The 22,499-nt window shown below is 39.3% G+C and overlaps 1 protein-coding gene across 3 annotated transcripts in view; it reads right to left on the reverse strand.

Moving 5' to 3' along the window:
- Positions 1-22,499, reverse strand: part of ZFYVE9 (zinc finger FYVE-type containing 9) — a 137,589-nt gene that overhangs the window by 17,430 nt on the left and 97,660 nt on the right. For all 3 annotated transcript variants that reach the window (XM_006149398.2, XM_006149399.2, XM_027772237.1), the window contains 3 exons: positions 20,985-21,089; positions 4,436-4,586; positions 1,568-1,648 (listed from right to left, as the gene is read on the reverse strand). In XM_006149398.2, coding sequence (XP_006149460.1) covers positions 1,568-1,648; positions 4,436-4,586; positions 20,985-21,089 — 337 coding nt within the window. The remainder of the gene's footprint in view (positions 1-1,567; positions 1,649-4,435; positions 4,587-20,984; positions 21,090-22,499) is intronic.

Below are 22,499 nucleotides of genomic sequence, written 5' to 3' on the forward strand. Positions count from 1 at the left end.
TAATTAGAATAATAAAGATAATGATTGGGGAAAACAGAAAAGATATGGAATGTTGAAGTGGGGAGATTAATGTCTCTGTACTGACTGACGTGCATGGCATTCCCTTTTGAAGAAACAATGTAATACACTGTAAAGTTATATGTAATCCAATGTAATATGAAGAAGATATGATGATAAAAAAAAAAAAAAAAAAAAAGAGGATGGACAAGTCACAATCCCTTCTCCTCCTCTCAGGATTTTGGGCATGCAGCAACAAAAGCCCAGCATGTTTTTCCAAACTGCTCAGACTGGGATTTGAATTGTGAAGTTGGCCATATGGGGCCCAGTTACCTTTACAAACATGCCACTGGTTGACCCTAATTCCTAGATTTCTTTTCTTAATAATTCTTTAATAGTTGAGGTAAGCATCTAAGAAGTTCAACCATCCCAAGGCTACTAAGCCATGCTAAGTGATCCTGGTCATTACATTTAGCCTTTAAATCATCCCAGGCACATATGTGAACAAACCTCTGGGTAATTCTAGCTTTGTGCCATCAAATAACCCCCAGTGTTAAGTCAGCCCAACTGAGACCCCCAAATATCGTGGAGAAGGGTCAAGGCACCCCTGTCTAGCTCTGTCAAGATTCTTGAGCCGGAAGAATCAGAAAGCAAGATAAAATAGTTGTTTTCAATCATCAAAATGTGGTGTAATTTGTTATGCAATAATAGTAACCACTTCAAAATTTAATGAAGAATGACCAACAAAGAAAAGAAGCTGGGGACCAGCAGGTGGCGTGGTGGTTAAGGTGTTGGACATTCCCACATGGCTGACCACAGTTCAAGTCCTGGACCTGGTGGCTTGCTTTCTCACTTTCCTCTCTCTCTCTCTCTCTTTCTTGTACTCCCATGTAGTCGACAGTGGTTCGAGTCTCGGACCTGGTGGCTTAAAGTCACGCCGGGTGCGTGTGTGTGCATGCCCAAGATCCTGAGAGGAGAATGGAGGAGAAGCAATTGTGGCATGGCCATCCTCCCCGGGGGGTGATTTCTTGCTTTCTATCTCTCTGTCTCTCTCTCTCTTTCTGGTGAGCACACGTGCCCTGTATCAAAAATCTCTCAAAAAAAAAAAAAAAAAAAAAAAAAAAAGAAAAAGAAACTGTGCTGATTGGCCTTTCATTTAATTTAATTAGCTTCTGTCAGGATATGTTGTGTCTACTTACAGCAAACTAGTAGCAAACAGGATTCTTGTGGGTAGGAGGGACCGAATTTCATCTATAGATTTACATATTTGCATCCAATGATATGTTTTAACTCAAACTAAGTTCCCTTCATGTACCTTACCCTCGAGCTCTGAAAGGCCATCCCTTAGTCACGTCACTGTCCCAGGATATCTGTACCACTTGTTCCCTTCTTTGGAGAACTACACATTCTCATAGCAGGATTCATTTTCTGACGTGTGAGAGGCTACCAAATACATAATAGGAGCCAGACATTTACAACGGAAGTCACAGGTTCCCTTAATGTCCCTTGCTTTTTGGTCATATAATAAGGACTGAACCAATGTGGATGGAGTAGGCAATTCATTTTTTACCTTCCACAATACTGGACTTGGCGAGGTATCCTGAAGAGGATTTCAGAGCGCCACTGAACACAAAGAAACTGGCACCAGTCACTGAAATAGCAATAAGAAAAGTTTAATGAAGATAAGCCTCCAAAATGGAGGGGTTGGGAACAATAAGGAAACATTTGGTAGTTGGGAATTCTTTAAACATTGTCATATAGAAAATTAAAAACACGGAATCTATACAAAATATACAAGTAGCCAGTAATTCCAATACTTATGGGCACTCTTGGGAATAAGATTTTACGATAAGCTGCTCAATTTTGTCTTACTCTTCCTCTAATCAAGAACCAAACAATCTTAGGGACCAGTAGTTAGCATAATGGCTATGTCACTGGACTCCCACGTAGTCGACCGCGGTTCGCATCCCAGACCTGGTGGCTTAAAACTCACGCTAGGCACGTGTGCGTGCGTTCCCAGGGTCCCGAGAGGAGAATGGAGGAGAAGGGATTGTGGTGTGGCCATCCCCCCTGGGGGGTGATTTCTCACTTTCTATCTCTCTGTCTCTTTCTGTCTGTCTGGTGAGCACACGTGCCCTGTAGAAAACAAAACTCTCAAAAAAAAAAAAAAAAGAACCGAACAATCTTACAACCAAAGGAATCTTAGTGGGTGACTCCAGGATTTGGCCAATGATAGCCTGCAGTCTGTTTCTGCAAATTAATTATACTGGATCACAGCCTTGTCCATTCATTTACATGAATGAATGATCTATGGCAGTTTTTAATATTAGAACACTAAAGCTGAATGGCTGGCGACAGAGACCACAGGCCTGTAAAGTCTAAAATATTTATCATTTAGCCCTTTACAGAGAAGGTCTGTTGACCTCTGGTCTGAACTATGTGATTTCCAGACTTTTTTTTTTAGATCAAAATCTATTTCGTAGACAGAGCTATGTTACCAATTATTTTATCTGCCAAGTAGAGTTACTTAAAAAATTAAACATCCATTTAAAAGACAAACTCCTATTACCACACTTTTCATAAAACAAAGGACATTTCATTACCGTTGGCTGTCTGAGAAATTCACTACACTGTCCGTTTTCCCACATCTTAGGCGGGACAAGGCTAATCCCACTTCCTAGTGTACCTTGAATGGGTAGTTGGCCAGCCATTGGCAAGGAGCCAACAAGCTCAAGGCAAACCGCTTCACTTCTAGATAACTCAGGGTCACAGAGTGTGTTCTCAAATTGAGTCCAAATCTGGCTCTCTGTCATTTTTACCCATTTGTGCTCATTCTGGCCATTTGTAGCTGTAGAAAGTAAGTTAAACCTTATTTTCACATAAAAACAAAACAAAAAAAATCTTTCAGAGAGCCATTCTTCATCCTCTTCCAACCTATACCTTTTGTTTTAAAATTATTTACTTTTTATTTACTATCATTTTTAATTTGCTATAGAGCACATGCACTTACCAGAAAGAAACAGAGAGAGAGAGGGAAAGTGAGGAAGCAAGCTACCAGGTCCCGGACTTAAACCACGGTCGGCCATGTGGAAGTCCAGTGCCTTAAGCACCATGCCACCTGCTGGTGCTGCAACCTACACTTTTTTCTAAATTAAATATTTATACTTTATTTAAGAAGTCCTCCTTTGAGCTAGGTCCCAGGTTTCTTTATTTTTTTAATTAATTAATTTAATTTATTATTGTTTTTTAAGTTTGCTATAGGATACATGTGCTCACCAGAGAAAGAGGAAAAATGAGAAATCAAGCCACCAGGTCCAGGACTCAAACCATGGTTGGCCATGTGGGAGTCCAGCACCTTAACCACCACACTACTCGCTAGGTTTCGGATTTCTCACAGATGTTAAATCACACTTTAGAGACCTTTTAGGTTTTTTCTTTAAACAAACAAACAAACAAACAAATAAATGTTTATTTATTTATTTATCTATTTAGTCATTGTGATTTTTAAGCCACTGGGTCCAGGACTTGAACTGCTGTCGGACATGTGGGAATCCAGCGCCTTAACCACTACACCACCTGCTGGTCCCAGAGACCTTTTAATTTTACATTAATGATATCTAGGAATGATTTGAATATTCTAGATACAATTCAACTTAATAGGGAGCATTGAGGGCTTATCACCTACTTTATTTGGGGTATCGCTTTTGAAAATACATGTCCTTGGGCCAACAGGTGGTGGTGGTTAAGGTGCTGGACTCCCACATGGCTGATCGCAGTTTGAATTCCAGACCCAGAAGCTTAAAAATCACATCAGGCAGGTGTGTGTGCATGCCCAAAATCCCAGAAAGAGAGTGGAGGAGATGGGATTACAGCGTAGTCATCCCCCCAGAGAGTGATTTCTCACTTTCCCTCTCACTCTCTCTCTTTCTCTTTGGTGGGCAAATGTGCCCTATGGTAGAAACTATAAAAAAAAATACAAATTCTGATTAGCAGACCTAGGGTGTAGATTCTTTACTTCTGTCAATTTCCTATGTGATAAGGCCGCATTCTGAGTACCACTAAATCTAGACACCTTCTTTCAGAATCCTGTCAACCATTAATTAACATTCTGTGGGGAAGGTCATCCAACAAGCTTGGACCCACCTAGGCATATGCTCAACTAGGGAGCCTGGTCTTACCCTCAGATAACAAGGTTGGCCCTTTTAATACATTGAGGCAATATTTTCTAAATGTTTCCCTCAACATAAGAGAAATCCCCTTCGCAACTCTGAATCTTGACTACTCGGAGAGTTAACATTATCTTGAAGAGCATGCTAGGAAAGGTTCATCAGTTTGTGGCCATCTACCAAGAAATGAGTATTTGGTGACTGAGGTGTCTAACTCCCCAAGTCCCGTATAACCTTCCATTATCAAAATCCCAACCGGCTCAAATGCTCACCTTTTCTAGGCTGGTTGTGAATACTGATGGCCTGGGTCTGATAGTTTCCATCATCATTCTGCACACACACAAGATGAGAGTCTGCCTTTTCATTGAAGCAGGCACCTCCTGCCAGGACGTGCTCGTTGGACTTGTTCATGGCTTTCATCATCTGCAATCAAAGGTTAGTTTTATTCTGACAAGAAGGGGCATTCTGTCTGACATGGTGCACCTGCGTCTTCTCAAAGACAAAATGAACAGAACATTACTTATTAAGATGACAAAGGGACTACCAAATAATGAAAATAAATTGAAGCCCAGCTGTGGTGACAGAGGTAGGATGGTGTGACTGCATGACACTGAAACCATCACCAGGAGGCCTAGGTTGGATCCCGGATCAACTCGAAGATGCTAGTGCACACCTATGATCCTGGTTGGTCAGGAAGCTGGTGGGGAAGGCCAGAGTGTGGCAAGACCCTGTAAAAGATATCTGTCTGTCTGTCTCTCTCTTTTTGAAAGAAACTTTTAAAAACTCAAGTTTTCTAGGGCCAGCCGGCAGGTGGTGTGGCTGTTAAGACCAATCGACTCCCATAAGGCTGACCACAGTTCGAGTACTAGACCTGGCAGCTTGCTTTCTTGCTTTCCACATTCCCCCCCACACACACACACTATGTCCCTCTCTGGTAAAATGAAACTAAATAAATAAAGTTAAATAAAAAATAACTCTTAAAAAAAAATCAAGTTTTCCCAAAAAAGAAAAAGTGAGAGACCAGCAGATGGTGTAATGGTTATGTTGCTGGACTCCTACATAGTCAACCAGGGTTCATGTCCCGGACCTGGCAGCTTAAAACTCACACCAGGTATGTGTGTATGCATGCCCAAAATCCCAGGAGGAGAACAGAGTAGAAGGGATTGTGGTGTGGCCATCCACCCAATAGGTGATTTCTTGCTGTCTGTCTCTCTGTCTCTCCGTTGAATGCACATGCTCTATCACAAAAACCCCTAAAAAAAATAAAAAAAGTGAAGACTCAGTCACCATTAAAAAATAAATAACTCTCTGGGGCTGGTAGGTGGCATGGTGGTTAAGGGTACTGGACTCTGACATGATTGACCATGGGTCAAGTCTCAAACCTGGCAACTTGCTTTCTCACTTTCTCTCTCTCACTCTTGCTCTGTCCCTCTCTGGTCAAATTAAAAATAAATACAGTTAAGCAAAATAATTATTAAAAAAATAAAAATAAATAAATAACTATACAATTAATAAATAATCTGTACCATAACCTAAGCACATGATGTATTTTGCATTCATTTCTTGTCTTTTTATTGCTGAACCAAATTTCCATAACTAGAATTAGGTAACTGCAAGTTTTTCCTATCCACTGGATTCTCTGAGGAAACACACCCTGAAATTCTAAATCCAAAAGAACATACAATTATTTAAGTGCACCTGCCTTGTTTTTCAACATCCAAAGAAATGAGGCTTTCCTTAGAAATACATGAAACTCATTGTTTTTTTAATTTAAAGAATTATTTAATTTTACTTATTATTGTTGTTATTTAATTTGCTACAGGGCATGTGTGCTCATGAGAAAGAAAGAAAGAGAGAAAGAAAGCCACCAGGTTTGGGACTTGAACCACGGTTGGCCATGTGGGAGTCCAGCGCCTCAACCATCATGGCCCCCAAATCCATTGTTTTTTAATTTTACTACCTTACATTTGAGACCATCACTGAAAAGCATTACTAATATCTTGCCTTGTTTTTATCAAAAGATTGATGATAATGTTGAAGCTAACCTGGAAAAAACTCATGGGCTAATGTTTTATGTATAGTAAATAAATCTGAGCTGACCTTGATGTTTAACTTTAGTCTCTGACTTAAGGAGGTTAATGACAATTTGTTTTTATGTCCCTTTATTTCCTCATGCCATTCCATTTGTCTAACATTCTGATCTAATCCTTTTGAAATAGCTTCCTTTAAAACTCCAACCTAAATTTTCATTGTTTTACTTCCGTTTTCCTCCTATTTATAAACTGCAGAACCACAGAGCCTCATGCCCCCTCCGACCACCATCTGAGTTCTGTCTCTATACATTTATCTATTCTGAGTATTTCGTATAAAAAGAATCCTACTGTTTGTGACTACTGTGACTTGTTTCTTTTGCCTAGCATGAAGTTTTTTGGGTTTTTGTTTTCTGAGTCTGACAAATTTATTGGTATTTTATTAGAGACATTCATCTCAGTCAATTCCCTCTCCTACCTTCACCTTACGTTAATATTTCATTTGGGTCAAGAAAAGAATGTAGGAGAGGGATGTTATTTTAACACACAATAAAATGGACAAAAATGGATAGCTTGCCTATATAAAAGTTAAATTCATGTATCTTTTTTTTGAGAGGTTCTTTTCTTATTGGGCGCGTGCACTCGCCAGAAAGACAAAGAGAGACAGAGAGATAGAAAGTGAGAAATCACCCCCAGGGGGGATGGCCACGCCACAATCCCTTCTCCTCCATTCTCCTCTCGGGATCCTGGGCACACACGCACATGTGCCTGGCGTGAGTGTAAGCCACCGGGTGCAGGACTCGAACCGCGGTCGACTACGTGGGAGTCCAGTGACATAGCCATTATGCTAATTGCTGGTCCCATGTATCTTGATATAATTAAATCATGTAAGAACTAATAGTTCTATATACATTTCCATTGTTTTACTTGGGGCTTATTGTAAACTTAAATGCAAGCATACACGGTGTTAGGAATATATATACATAGGCTGCTACTCTGGATTTATTACCTATTAAAAAAGCTTAACAAAGGGCTGGCATGATGGTTAAGGTGCTGGACTCCCACATGGTCAACCATGGTTCGAGTCCCAGACCTGACGACTAACTTTCTCACTTTTTTTTTCCCCCTCTGTCCCTCTCTGTCTCTTTAGTCAAATTAAAAATAATCATAAATAAAATATTAAATAAATAATTTTTTAAAAAAAGCTCAGTGAGTAGTTACCACCAATGTAGTAATAGTCTGAAGCTGCCTCCGAATTTAACACCATAGCAGTTTTCAGGGAAATCATTACATACTGTATGTTTTAGTCTGCGACCATAGCATTAAGTTTTGGAGATTCGCCTGTAGCAGTCGATGAACATTCGGGCTGCTTCTGTCTTTCCACTACTTTAACAGTGCTGCTAAGTCTGTGTGTACCTGTAATAGTTTGACTACTTTATTTTCAATTCTTTTGGTTATATACTTGGGGGAAGAACTGCAGGGTCATATGATAATTCTATGTCTAACTTTTTGAGAAGCTACCAAACTGTTTTTCATAGTGGCTGAAACATTTTACACTTCAACCAGCAATGTACAAGGATTCTAGTTTTTCCACATCCTTGTCAACACTTGTTAGTTTCCTTTTTTTTTTCATTTTGCCAGAGGGCATGTGCACTTGCTAGAGAGAGGCAGGCAAAGTGAGAAGGCAACCCCATAGTCATGGTTATGCTGCAATCTCTTCTCTATCTTTTTAAATGCCAGAGGGTACATGCACAATAGAGAGAAAATGTACTCCCAGTGGGACCTGGTCATGCCCAAATCCTTTCTTCCTCCATTTTGTTACCCCATCAGCATCCCAGGTGTATGCGCATGTACACGGCATGTTTCTCAAGCTGCCAGGGCAGGACTCGAACTGCAGTCAGCCATGAGGGATCCAGCTACCTCTGCACAGCACTTAAGTGCTGTACTATGGGGCTAGCCCCAGTGAAGTTTTTGAATTTTTATTAAATCTGATTCATTTATTTTTAATTTTGATGCTTACGCTTCAGTGTCATACAGATCTAAGAACTCAATGGTAAATCTAAGGTCTTCTAATAGCTTTATGATTTTAGCTCTTATATTTAGTTCACTGATCCATCTTGAGTTAATTTTTACACACAGTGAAGTCGGTGACAACTTCATCTTTGACTGGAGATCCAGTTATTCCAGCGACATTTGTTAAGGAGACTGACTACGCAGTTTTGCCATTGAATGGTCATGGCACCCTTACTGAAACCAAGTAGCCATAAATGCATGAATTAATTCTTAAATTAATGAATTTATTTCTTAAATTATTATAGATTATTAATGAAATAAATTTATTTCTTAAAGTCTTATACATTCTTAATTCTAATCCATGCCAGTACCATGATTTTTATTATTGTAGCCTTGTAGTAAGTTTTGAAATCAGGAAGTAGAATCCTCCAATTTTGTATCTCTTTTTCAAGGACATTCTTGAATGGCTATTCAGGGTTCCTTGTAAATCCAGATGAATTTGAGTACTGGTTTTTTTCCTTTTATGTAAAATACTAAATTAAAAGGCCCTTAAAATGTTAACAGGGCTTGCACTGAATCTGTAAATCACTTTGAGTAGTGACTGAAATTGTAATAATATTAAGTCTACCAAATCATAAATACAAGAACTATTTCCATCTGTTTAGGTCTGCTTTAATTTCCTTCAGCAATGTGTTGTAGCTTTCAGGGTACGAGTCTTCCTCCTTGGTTAAATTTCTTCCCAGGTCTTATACCAATATAACTCTAAAACATCATCTCTGGCTTTACATTATTATGTCTATAACTCTTGCAAACTTAACATTTTAATATATCACTATGTCACCAGAAGCATCCAAGCAATAATTGAATACTCCTCTTAAACTGACATATATCGATGTCATTAATTTAAGCCACTTCTATTAGGGTTTTCCAAAGGTTACTTTTAAATAATTCTTTAGCAAACAGGATGAGTCAGCTAAAAGATTTCTGTTTAGCAAAGCCAACTGACAAACTAATTAAGATTCTCATTTGCAATTTACATTTGAAAGAAATAAAGATGGGGGCTGGCAGGTGGCATAGTGGTTAAAGGCACTGGATTCTCACATAGTTGACCATGGTTCAAGTCCTGGACCTGGTGACTTGCTTTCTCTTTCTCTCTCTCTGTTCATCTGGTCAAACTAAAATAAATAAATAAAATAAAGTTTAAAATAATTCTTTAAAGACAAAAGAAAGAAATAAAGATGATCCCGTGCAGTAATTTTAAAGAATGTTATGTACAGGGCTGGCAGGTGGTATGGTGGTTAAGGGTGCTGGACTCCCACATGGTTGACTGTGGTTTGAGTCCTGGACCTAGTGGCTTGCTTTCTCACTTTCCCTCTCTTTTTTCCTCTGTCTCTTTCTGATCAAACTGGAAAACAATTAACAATAATAAAGTTAAATAAAGTAATTACTTTTTAAAAAAGAATGTTATATACATTGCTTCTTCTAAATCATTAAAGTGGTTTCTAATGGTTTCTATACTAAGCAGACTAAGAAACATTTTCACTTCAGACAATCTGAATAAATACCTGACCTTGACATTCATTACTCTGTATGTCACTTTATTTTTTTTTTTCCTTTGAGAGGTTTTTGCTATAGGGTGTGTGTGCTCGCCAGAAAGACAGAGAGAGACAGAGAAACAGAAAGCGAGAAATCACCCCTCAGGGGAGATGGTCATGCCACAATCCCTTCTCCTCCATTCTCCTCTCGGGATCTCCGGTGCGTGCACACACACGCACCCAGCGTAAGTTTAAGCCACTGGGTCGAGACTCGAACCATGGTCGGCTATATGGGAATCCAGCAACATAGCCATTACGCTAACTGCTGGTCCCTGGATGTCAGTTTTAAGTCCAGTGAAATAAACTTCATATTCCTTTAGAGATGAGTGAATTTTTTTCATTAAAATAATGTTCATTTATAATAAAAAAAGGAGCTTAAATATTCAAAGAACATTCCTGGCTATAAAATAAACTTGCTGGCATATAATGATATACTCAATTATTCATTTTAGACATGCCATTTCTGTGTAAGATCAATTTCATATTATCTCTTGTATTTATCTCTATCCTCACCATAGTTCAAGGCCGAATATTTATTTTTTGAACACAATAATAACATTATAACTAATTTTCCTTTAGCGGATCTCTATCAGTTCTGATTCTTTCCACATAGTATTTTCATACTCATCAAAGCACAGCTTCGATATAGTTTTGTCCACTCAGAATCACAAGCGTCCTGTATTCTAGCCCCAAGCCAGCTTTCCTAGCTTTCTTCTCTTCTTACAGTATCCTTACATGCTGCTTCTACACAGTACTAATGCCTTACTATTTTCCATCTCTGAGCCTTTCTTTTAAAAAATAAAAAAAAAAATTATTTATTTATTTATCTATTTATTTGTTGTGATTTTTGGGCTGCCAGGTCCAAGACTTGAACCATGGTCAGTCATGTGGAAATCCAGCACCTCAACCACCATGCCACCTGCCATCTCCTCCAACTCTGAGCCTTCTGCAGATGCTATTATTTGGCCTCCTTCCTCTCCCATATCCAGACCTGAAAGTGCTGTCCCCTAGGTTACAACGTAGTGAAAATACCAATTTTTCATGAAGGCTTCTTTAAACCCCCAGTCAGACTTTTCTGTGACTACTCCCTTCTTTAAACTGCCAGAGCACATTCTCTGTATTTCTGATATGTCATCATCCACATGACCTTAGATACGATTACAGCGGCAACATAAGCCATACTGCTTGTATTTGAATACTGGCTTGCTAGTCATCACCTGTGTGCTGCTCTTGAGCACGCTTGACCTCTCTGGGTCACCGTTTCCTACTTCACAAAATGGGATAAAGTTATTTAATAGTTATGAGAGTTAAATAAAATATATTAAGTGTTTAGAAAAGCAGGGAACCAGCAGTTAGCGTAATGGCTTTGTCGCTGGACTCACACGTAGTCAACCACAGTTTGCGTCCTGGACCCAGTGGCTTAAACTCACCCCGGGTGCGTGTGCGTGCGTGCCCAAGATCCTGAGAGGAGAATGGAGGAGAAGGGATTGCGGCGTGACCATCCTCCCTGGGGGGTGATTTCTCACTTTCTGTCTCTCTGTGTCTCTCTGTCTGGCAAGCGCACGTGCCCTATAGCGAAAACCTCTCAAAAAAAAAAAAAAAACGAAAAAGAAAAGCACCAAACCTGTCTTTGCCACTCTTCCTACCGGGCCACAGAGTACGGGGGGGCCTTCGAAAAGTTCATGATAAATGTGTATTGAGAAAACACTGTGCATGGTTTTCAAAATTTCCTTCAGTCAACAAAAACTCATATTTTAACTCCATTTTTCACAAACTTTTTGAAATCTCCCTGCAACCTTAAAATTAGCAGTAAATAATTAAACCTAGTACCTCTTATGAGATCATGGAATTTGGGACCCTTCCAAAGAGCTCACAAATTAATGAGAATGGCACAGTGATAAAAGGCAGAGAAACAACTGCTGTGTCAACGGTATATGCGGAGTGATGAACATTTATAGACAGGCAGAGAGCTTAGCGGAATTAAAAACTGTGTGGATATCATCTCCAAAGAACTGCTTTAACACAGCAAGTAAGGCAGCACGTGAGCTTCATCCTCCGGTGTTTTCCACCCTTGGAGTCCATGAAAATCACGAGTTAACTGAAAGAATAGGGGCTGGCAGTGGCATGGTGGTTAAGGGCACTGGGCTCTCACATGGCCAACCATGGTTCGAGTCCTGGACCTGGGGGCTTGCTTTCTCACTTTTCCTCTTTCTTTCTTTCTCACTCTGTCCCTCTCTGATGAAATTTAAACAAATAACAATAAAGTTAAATTAAGGGACCAGCAGTTAGTGTAATGGCTATGTTGCTGGACTCCCATGTAGTTGACTGTGGTTCGAGTCCCAGACCTGGTGGCTTAAACGCACGTTGGGTGCATGTGAGTGCGTGCCCAAGATCCCAAGAGGAGAATGGAGGAGAAGGGATTGCGGCGTGGTCATTCCCCCTGGGGGGTGATTTCTTGCTTTCTGTCTCTCTGTGTCTCTTTGTCTCTCTGGTGAGCGCACGCGCCCTATAGCAAAAACCTCTCCAAAAATAAATAAATAAATAAATAGTTAAATTAAAAAATTATTTTTTAAAAAACGTGTAAAAAAAGGGGGGGGCCCCGCAGGTGGCATGGTGGTTAAGGCACTGGACACTCCCACATGGTCAATCACGGTTCGAGTCTTGGACTTGGTGGTTTGCTTTGTCTGTGTGTGTGTGTGTGTGTGTGTGTGTGTGTATACCGTGTGTGTCTGGTCAAATTTAAATAAATGAATAAAGAAAATTAAAGAAAAAAGCATCAATTAAAAAAACGTAATTCTAGGAACCAGCAGTTAGCGTAATGGTTATGTCGCTGGACTCCCACGTAGTCAACCGCGGTTCGTGTCCTGGACCTGGTGGCTTAAAACTCACGCCGGGCGTGTGTGCGTGCGTGCCCAAGATCCCGAGAGGAGAATGGAGGAGAAGGGATTGCGGCGTGACCATCCCCCCTGGGGGGTGATTTCTCGCTTTCTGTCTCTATGTCTCTCTCCGTCTGTCTGGCAAGCGCACGCGCCCTATAGCAAAAAAAAAAAAAAAAAAAAAAAAAACTCTCCAAAAAAAACCCAAAAATGTAATTCTAAACCCTAGCCTCATGTTTAAAGGGAGTTGGATCTCACATGGGCAATCACAGTTTGAATTCTGGTACCGAAAGTTTGAAAAACATATTGGGTGTATGCATGTTGAGTGCCCCAAATTCAGAAAGGATGAAGAAATGGAGAAGGGATGGTGGCCTGAACATGCCCCACTAGGGGGTTCTTTCTTCCTCTCCCTCTCTCTCTGTCTCAGGTGAGTGCACATGGCCTTTGGCAATGTAAATATATATATATAGTTTCCTTATTCTGGGATTGGTGCCATCAGTTATAGAGGTATACCAGCATGGGATCTTAATTAGAGACACTTTTTTAGAGAGATATTTTTGCCATAGGTACATGTGCTTGCCAGAGAGACAAGGAGACAGAAAGCGAGAAATCATACCCCAGGGGGGGATGGCCAAACCACAATCCCCTCTCCTCCATTCTTCACTCGGGATTTTGGGAATGCACACACATGAGCTCAGTGTAAGTTTAAGCCACCGGGTCCAAGACTCAAACTGCTGTCGATTATGTGGGAGTCCAGTGACATAACCAATACACCACCTGCTGGTGCCATCTTACAGGCACATTCTTATTTGAATTTAAATTTACAGTTAAACACTGTCTTTTATATATGAAGGGTCTTCAAAAATTTCATAGAAAATGCATATTATTAAAAACTACATAAATTTTAACCATTTTTGCACTAAAATTCACATTTAACTTCATTTTTCCAGTTAGGAAGTCCACTTATATAAACTAGAAATAGCTATACCAGTAATCAACAGAACATCACCTCCCTCCTCTGCATTATTCTCTAGAGCCTTTTAAACTACTGCTTATATTCTTTTGTAAAGAGGGCTATCGGGAACCAGCAGTTAGCGTAATGGCTATGTCGCTGGACTCCCACGTAGTCGACCGTGGTTTGTGTCCCAGACCCGGTGCCTTAAAACTCACGCCGGGTGTGTGTGCGTGCATGCCCAAGATCCCGAGAGGAGAATGGAGGAGAAGGGATTGCGGCGTGACCATCCCCCCTGGGGGGTGATTTCTCGCTTTCTGTCTCTATGTCTCTCTCTGTCTGTCTGGCGAGCGCACGCGCCCTACAGTGAAAATCTCTCAAAAAAAAAAAAAAAAAAAAAAAAGAGGGCTATCAGCTCCTCCCTTCCTAAAAGAAAAGAAATATATTCCTTGAAGGCTAGAAATCCAATATTCCTCAAACAGATTTTAGCACCATCTGTTCTTGCTAGTGCTACAATGAACCTATGAAATGATGCTTTAGTAATTTCACACTTCTCTGAAGAGTATGTGTAGTTCTGAATTAAAATAAACCAAAATTCTTATTTTAGAATCTTAGTGTGGGAAAGAATCTAAAGAGGCCATTCAGCCTATCTTTCACTCTCGATTATACAAGATGGAGAATTGTACAAATATATCATTTCCCAGATTCTTGTCATTATATCACAACCCACATAAACGTCTCTATTTCTGTCTTTTTGGTTTTGAGTAATTTTGTTCCTTTTTGCATAAGACTTTGACAGGTTAACTCTATGGCTATATTCCCACAGTAACCTAATAAAAGTTTAAATGTCTATTACAGTATCAAAAGAAACGGTGTGTTTTTTTTAAAGAATTATTTTATTTTATTTTATCCATTATTATTATTTTGTAAGTTGAACAGAGAGAGAGAGGAAAAATGAGAAAGCAAGCTACCAGGTCCAGGATTCAAACCACTGTCGGCATCCAGTGGGAGTCCAGTGCCTCAACCACCACGCGACCTGCTGGTCTATGGTATATGTTTTTTTACAGTTACACTTAAAATAATTGGCAAAATATGCATGTATTTAAAGTGTACAATTTTATACATTTTGACACATGTATATACTCATAAAAACAGCACTTGTGGTAGCCGGCAGGTGGCATGGTAGTTAGGGGAGCTGGACTCCTACATGGCCGACCATGGTTTGAGTCCTGGACCTGGCAGCTTGCTTCTCACTTTCCCTCTCTCTCACTCTGTCCCTCTCTGGTCAAATTTATTTATTTATTTTAATTTGATCAGAGAGGGACAGAACAAGAGAGAGAGAAAGAAAGTAAAAAAGCAAGCCTCCTCATGTCCAGGACTCAAACCATGGTAGGCCAGCACCCTTAACAACCAACGCCACCTGCTGGCCCCAAGGGTTTTCTTTAAAAACAAACAAAAAAGAAACCCTGCTACAGTGGCCAGCAGAAGGCACAGTGGTTATATCACTAGGCTCCCAAGTGGCCAACCACAGTTCAAGTCCCAGACCCACTGGCTTGAAAATCACTCCAGGCATGTGTGCACATGCCCAAGATCCCAAGAAGAGAATGGAGGAGAAAGAACTGCTGTGTGGCCAACTCCCCCAGGGGGTGATTTCTCACTTTCCCTCTCACTGTTTTTTGTTTGTTTGTTTGCTTGTTTTTTCCCTCTCACTGTTTCTGTCTTGCTCTGGCAAGCACATGTGCCCTATGGCAAAAACCTCTAAAAAAAGTAACTGGCTATATAATGACTTTTTAAAAACCAGAGTGCATGTGCACTCACTAAAGAGAGACAGAGAAAGAGGGAGAGGGAGAAAGCACTCCCTCTATGGGGCATGGTCACACTGCAATACTTTTTCCTCCATCTCTCCATCCTGTCATGGTCTGGGGCATGCATGCGCAAGTACCTGGCATGTTATTCAAGCCACTAGGGCTGGGATTTGAACTGCTCAGTTGGCCATGTGGAGTCTGGCTTCCTTAACCACTAGACCACAGGGCTGGCCCTGTAACTACCATTTTTTGGTCCAAAAAAAAAAATCATCTTTCTTTTTTTTAATTTGTCTTTCTTTCTTTTAGGTTTTTGCGATAGGGCACATGCACTTGTCTCCTCAACTCAGGGAGAGCTCTAGGCTCAGTATTGGTTCCCCCCACCTGCATTACGCCCTGGAAACGGCAAGCAGTAAGGAAGGATAATCGTAGCACTCACCTCTGCCTTTCTTTCCTTTGTTTTTGTTTTGTTTCATTTTTAAATATCATGTCCTGATGTTTAGTTATTTAAGGTGGGTTGGTATATTGTGTTCTATCACCTGTAACAAAGTACCACAGACTGGCTGGCTTAAACAACGGAAATGTATTGTCTCGCAGTTTTGGAAGACAGAAGTCCAAAATCAAAGTTTGCTAAGTTGGTTCCATCTGAGGGCTGTAAAGGAAGGATCTAATCCAGGCTTCTCTCTTTGGCTTGTAGACAACAATTTTTTCCCTATGTGTCTTCACATCCTCTTCCTTCAGTGTGTGTCTATGTCCATATATTTCCCCTTCTTATAGAAACACCAGTCATACTGGATCAGGGCCCACTCTAATGACCTCATTTAATCTTGATTGCCTTGTCACCTTCCAAGGTGCCAGGGGTGGTTAGGACTTAAATGTGAGAACTTAGGCGGGGACACAATTCAACTTGTAGCAACTGGTCCCTGTGATTACACCATGACCAGAAGTGAAAGCTGATTAACTGCATTTAGACAGAGATTTTCAGACAATATAGTTATCCATAACTTTGAACTCTTGTAATAGAGCATGTCTCCTGAAGACACCCTGGATTCTATGCTTATAAAGTTGTTAAGAGATATGACAACTGTTGTCAGGAGTAAGACTTCTATGCCAGGACGGATAATGCGTGAATCTTGTTTCTGTGCATGTGAGTGATCATTCAGGATAAGGCAAGAGCAGAAAAGATGCTTCGAATTAGCTGCTGCATGAACTGTTGCAAAGATTGTCCTAGAAGACAAATATCTGACACTGTACTGCTAGTAAACCATGGCTCGTGTTCTCTATCTTCATGAGAACCTGGGGTCAGGTATGACCTATAACCAAGTAACCCTGCAGTCTGAAAGCATAGAAGAGACTATGCAGACTGTGGTAGGTGCAGCACCCTTCCTCCATAGTCTTCTCTTCCTCACATTAACTTAACTTCAATATTTTCTTCTAAAATGATTCTTAGCATCTTGACCACTGATTGCCTTCCTGTACAATGCCCTGTACTTTCTAAAAACGTTTAGTTAAACTGGGAAATTAAATACAAGCCCATAAAATAGGAAGCTTGTAACACAAGTTCAGTAAGAGTTAATCAAATGAACGATTAATCTGAATGACTATGACAACAACAATAATAATATATCATTTATGAACAACGATAGTATACTAGGCACCACACTTGTTACTTGACACACGATTTAAATATCACACCTTATTAGGTGGGCATACTCATTTTCCAAAAGAGTTTAGGAAGAGACATTAATCCACTAAGGTAATAAAGCTAGTAATTAAGTCAATCCGAGATCTAATTGCAAAGTCTGACTTTTTCCCCTATGCCTCATCACTTTTCTGGTCTCAAGAGACATATTAAACTGTCACTTATTAAGAAATTCCACATAGGTAATACTAGTTTTACTGTCCTGTAGTATTTTTTTACATTTTTATTTATTATTATTATTTTAAAATTTGCTACAGGTCAACCAAGTAACCCTGCAGTCTGAAAGCATAGAAGAGACTATGCAGACTGTGGTAGGTGCAGCACCCTTCCTCCATAGTCTTCTCTTCCTCACATTAACTTAACTTCAATATTTTCTTCTAAAATGATTCTTAGCATCTTGACCACTGATTGCCTTCCTGTACAATGCCCTGTACTTTCTAAAAACGTTTAGTTAAACTGGGAAATTAAATACAAGCCCATAAAATAGGAAGCTTGTAACACAAGTTCAGTAAGAGTTAATCAAATGAACGATTAATCTGAATGACTATGACAACAACAATAATAATATATCATTTATGAACAACGATAGTATACTAGGCACCACACTTGTTACTTGACACACGATTTAAATATCACACCTTATTAGGTGGGCATACTCATTTTCCAAAAGAGTTTAGGAAGAGACATTAATCCACTAAGGTAATAAAGCTAGTAATTAAGTCAATCCGAGATCTAATTGCAAAGTCTGACTTTTTCCCCTATGCCTCATCACTTTTCTGGTCTCAAGAGACATATTAAACTGTCACTTATTAAGAAATTCCACATAGGTAATACTAGTTTTACTGTCCTGTAGTATTTTTTTACATTTTTATTTATTATTATTATTTTAAAATTTGCTACAGGTCATGTGCACTAGCCAGAGAGAGAGAGACAGAGTGAAAGTGAGAGAGCAAACGATCAGATCCAGGACTCAAATCACAATAAACCATGCAGCAGTCCAACGCCTTAACCACTATACCACCTGCAGGCCCCTGTTCTGTGGTATTCCAATGTTTGAGTACACACACTGGCTATGCAATGATTTGTCTATATACTAAATTTAAATAGAACCACACTGAAGACCTTTTGAAGATGGGACTTGGACAGTTACAGTAGCCCCAAAATACTTGTGAACAAAAGTATTGTAATTACTTTATCAGCCCTAAAACCAGATTGGTAATTGACCAAGGATGCTGAAATCAGACTGCCTAGGTTTCAGTCTACCTCCACCGTTTGCTAGCTATATAGCCATGGGCAAGTTACCTTAGTTCTCTGTGTTTTACTATTCATGCTAAGGGGCCAGCAGGTGGCGTGGTGGTTAAGACGGCTGGACTCCCACATGGCTGACTACGGTTCAAGTCCCTAACCTCACAGCTTGTTTTCTCACTTTTCTTTTCTTTCTCTATCTCTTTCTGGTCAATTTCAAAAAAAAAATTAAAAATCAAATTAAATAAATAAAAAGATATATACATGCTCAGAATAGTACCTGGTATGTAATATTTATTATTTATTCAATAAGTGTTAATTAATACAATGATGAAAATAATCTCATTTTCATGCCAGACACATGTGAATGTGTGCCCAAAATCTCAGGAGGAAACTGGGGAAAAAGGGATTGCCATGTGGCCGTCCCCAGGGGAGTCGTTTTCTCACTTTCCCTCTCACTGTCTCTCTCTGGCAAATGCAGACACCCTATGGGAAAAACCTCAAAAAAATTAAAACTAGAACTGAATTAAATTAAATTTAAATTTAAAAAATTTATCTAGTCTAGCATATTTTGCTTTGATATTCAAGACAGGACTAACAACTAAAGATTGCTAATTATATTCCAGAAAAATATAAGTTTATTTATTTCATGAGAAAAAGAGAGACAGAGAGAAAATTAAGGACCCTTAGCAGGATCTCACATAATCCTTTCTCATCCAGTCACAGGATCACTGGCACGCATGCACACCTGGAGTGTACAAATTGACTCAGGAACCAAACCCCAAATTGTCTATATGGCTTCCAGTACTGTGCCACTGCAACTAGGCCATATCCTGGAAAAAATTTAGTATACATTACTGCTACTATTTTCTTTTTCTTTTTAGTTTGTTACAGGGCACCTACACTTGTCAGAGAGAGACAGAGAGAGTCAAAGTGAGAAGCACCCCTCCAGTGGGGGGCATGATCACTCCACAATCCATTCTCCTCCTTTTCTCCCTCCTTTTAGGATTATGAGCACATATGCATATGTGCCTGGCATATTCCTCAAGCTACCAGGTCCAGGACTCAAACCGTGTATTAGGCCATGTTGAATCCAGCCTCTTTAACCACCACATAACCAGTTGGCCCCTAGTTAACATCTTCTTATGTCCTAAAAATATCACAGGAAAGTCAAGGGCAAAGGTTTTTCCACATAGGTCATTCTCACACTAATGTTAAGCATTGAGCTCATGAGTCCAATAAGAGAGCCGTGTGATTCTAAGTGCATACCAAGTACAAAATGTTTATTTCATACAAAGTGAGTAAATGGCTGAATAAAGAAGTAAAAGAGGAACGAAAGAAAAAAGGAATGAAATAAGCAACCTAAGAAATAGCAAAAGTGCGGTACCAGAAGATGGCGTAATGGACTCCCATGTAGTCGACTGCAGTTCAAGTCCTGGACTTGGTGGCTTAAACTCACGATGGGCGCGTGTGTGTGTATGTCTAAGATCCCGAGAGGAGAATGGAGAAGAAGGGACTGTGGTGTGGCCATCCCCCCTGGGGGGTGATTTCTCACTTTCTGTCTCTCTGTCTCTGAGCGTACATGCTCTATAGCAAAATCCTCTCCCCCCAAAAAAAAACAAAAAGAAAGAAAAGAAACAGCAAAAGCGATGGGGAGTTATTACCCTGCCTAATAAAATATAAATTTTAACCACTATTATATTAAACTAAGTTTTAAAATAATAATTCTTTTTAAAAACCCAATGATTACCTTTAGATATTTTTAGAATATTTAAATTCAAGAAAAATTTCACATGCAAATTGACGAAGAAAACTATTTACATAATCCTTTTAATGTGTGTATAGCATGCAAGTCTCATTTTAGTTACAAAACACTGATAAATTGAATCTAGCTATGTAGAATTCAAAATATAATCATATGTTTTCAAAACCTATGTAAAGCCATGGGAACCAGCAGTTAGCGTAATGGCTATGTCACTGGACTCCCACGTAGTCGACCGCGGTTCGTGTCCCGGACCCGGTGGCTTAGAACTCACGCCGGGCGCGTGTGCGTGCATGCCCAAGATCCCAAGAGGAGAATGAGGAGAAGGGATTGCGGTGTGACCATACCACCTGGGGGGTGATTTCTCGCTTTCTGTCTCTATGTCTCTCTCTGTCTGTCTGGCGAGCGCATGTGCCCTATAGTGAAAACCTCTCCAAAAAAAAAATCCTATGTAAAGCCATTTGGGGACTTTCACTGAGGTATACTTAAACATTAATGATAGTCAAAAATAATACATATTTATAGTAAAGAGAAAATAATAAAAAAAAGTCCTATCACTAATATTACAGATAAAAGGCTAACTTTATACCTTAATTAAAATTAAAACCTATAAATGATTATCATGGCATCAGAATGTAAAATCACAGAACTAATAACAAGTCAGAAATTTAACCTCTTGCCTTTCTATAATAAAATTCCCAATAATTAAAAAAAGCCATTTATAATAATCATAAACTTATTTTATTACCAATTAATTAAAAAATAAAATTTATATGTAATAATTTATTATTCACCTATGTTCATGTTTTCAACTATAAAAAATATGCCTTTATGGTAATCTTACCTCGTTGTATCTGTTGCTGGGAATCTTGATGCTGGTTTTCCGAACTTCCATATCAACCACCAAACCTTGAACCACTGGCAAGGTGTATTGGTAATTTCTGAAGTCCTAGGCAAAAGCAGATTAAAGTAGAATAAAGAATTCATTAATGATAGCTATTTGATTTATAGTAATAAAATTAGCACAAAGAGAAAGAATATCAACATTAAAAGATCACATTTATTTAAATAATAAGGAAATTAATAATAACCCCACTGTATTCTAGCTCTCTTTAAAGTAAACAAAATGGTTTTAAATACTCCTTAAATACATTAAACAAATATTTTGTTTAATGACAACAAAGCACTCACTGTGGGGCATGATCATATCACAATCCTTTTCCCTCCATTTATCCTTCCTGTCAGAATATTGGGCAAGCACATACACACACCTGGCATGTTCTTCAAACCTCCAGGGCCAGGATTTGAACTACAGTCAGTCATGTTAAGGAATCCAATTCCCTTAACTGGTGAGCTATGGGGCTAGCCCTGCTTACCCCATTTTATCAGCACTTAAGCTTTTTTTCCTTTCTTAAAAATTTTCTATAGGGGCCACCAGATGGTGCAGCGGTTACGTTACTAGACTCTAACATGGAAACTGTGGTTCAAGTCATCGACCTGGTGGCTTCAAAATCACGCTGGGTACATGTGCGGGTGTGCCCAAGATCCTGGGAGCAAAATGGAGAAGGGATTGTGGTGTGGCCATCCTCCCTGGGGGGTGATTTCTCACTTTCCTTCTCACTGTCTCTGTCTCTCTCTCTCCAGTGAGCACATGTGCCTTAAGGCAAAAACCTCTTTTTAAAAACAATTGCTATAGGATGCCTATGCTTGCCAGAGAGAAAGAAAGAGGTGCAGAGAGAGAAAGAGTAAGAAAGCATCCCAATTTCTTTTAAGAAATGTCTATTCAGATCATTTGTACATATTTTTACTTATATTATTTGTTTCTTTGCTACTAAGTTGAGTTCCTTCTATATTCTGGTTAATAATCTCTTGTCAGATACAGAGTTTCAAACATTTTCTCCGATTCTATATGTTATATCTTTGTTAATTCTTCCCTTGGCTGTGTAAAAGTTTTTTAGTTTGATATAATCCCATTTGTCTATTTTTGCTATTGTGAGGCATAAAAGATTTTGAAAGATTCGAGTAAATTTTTCTTTTTAAATAATATTTTTTTTACATGAGTTTTGCCAGACAAAAACAGAAAGAGAGAGAGAAAGAGAGAGGCAGAGTCCCAAGCCGTCAGGTCTGGGACTTGAACTGCGGTTGGTCATGTGGGAATTCCAAGGCCTTAACCATTATGTCATCTGCTGGGCCCTAAAGTAAACTTTTAGAAATGAAAAGTACAAAGTCTGAGTTCTTTTTAAAGAATAAATAGAATTAATGGTAGCTTAAATAATGTAAAATAAATGATTGATAAAGACACAGCAACTAAAAAATGCAAAAAAGAAATAAAAATATTAGTAAACTATAAAACAATTTT

This window comes from Tupaia chinensis, unplaced genomic scaffold (assembly GCF_000334495.1).
Source record: "Tupaia chinensis unplaced genomic scaffold, TupChi_1.0 Scaffold000259_1, whole genome shotgun sequence".
NCBI lineage: Eukaryota > Metazoa > Chordata > Mammalia > Scandentia > Tupaiidae > Tupaia > Tupaia belangeri.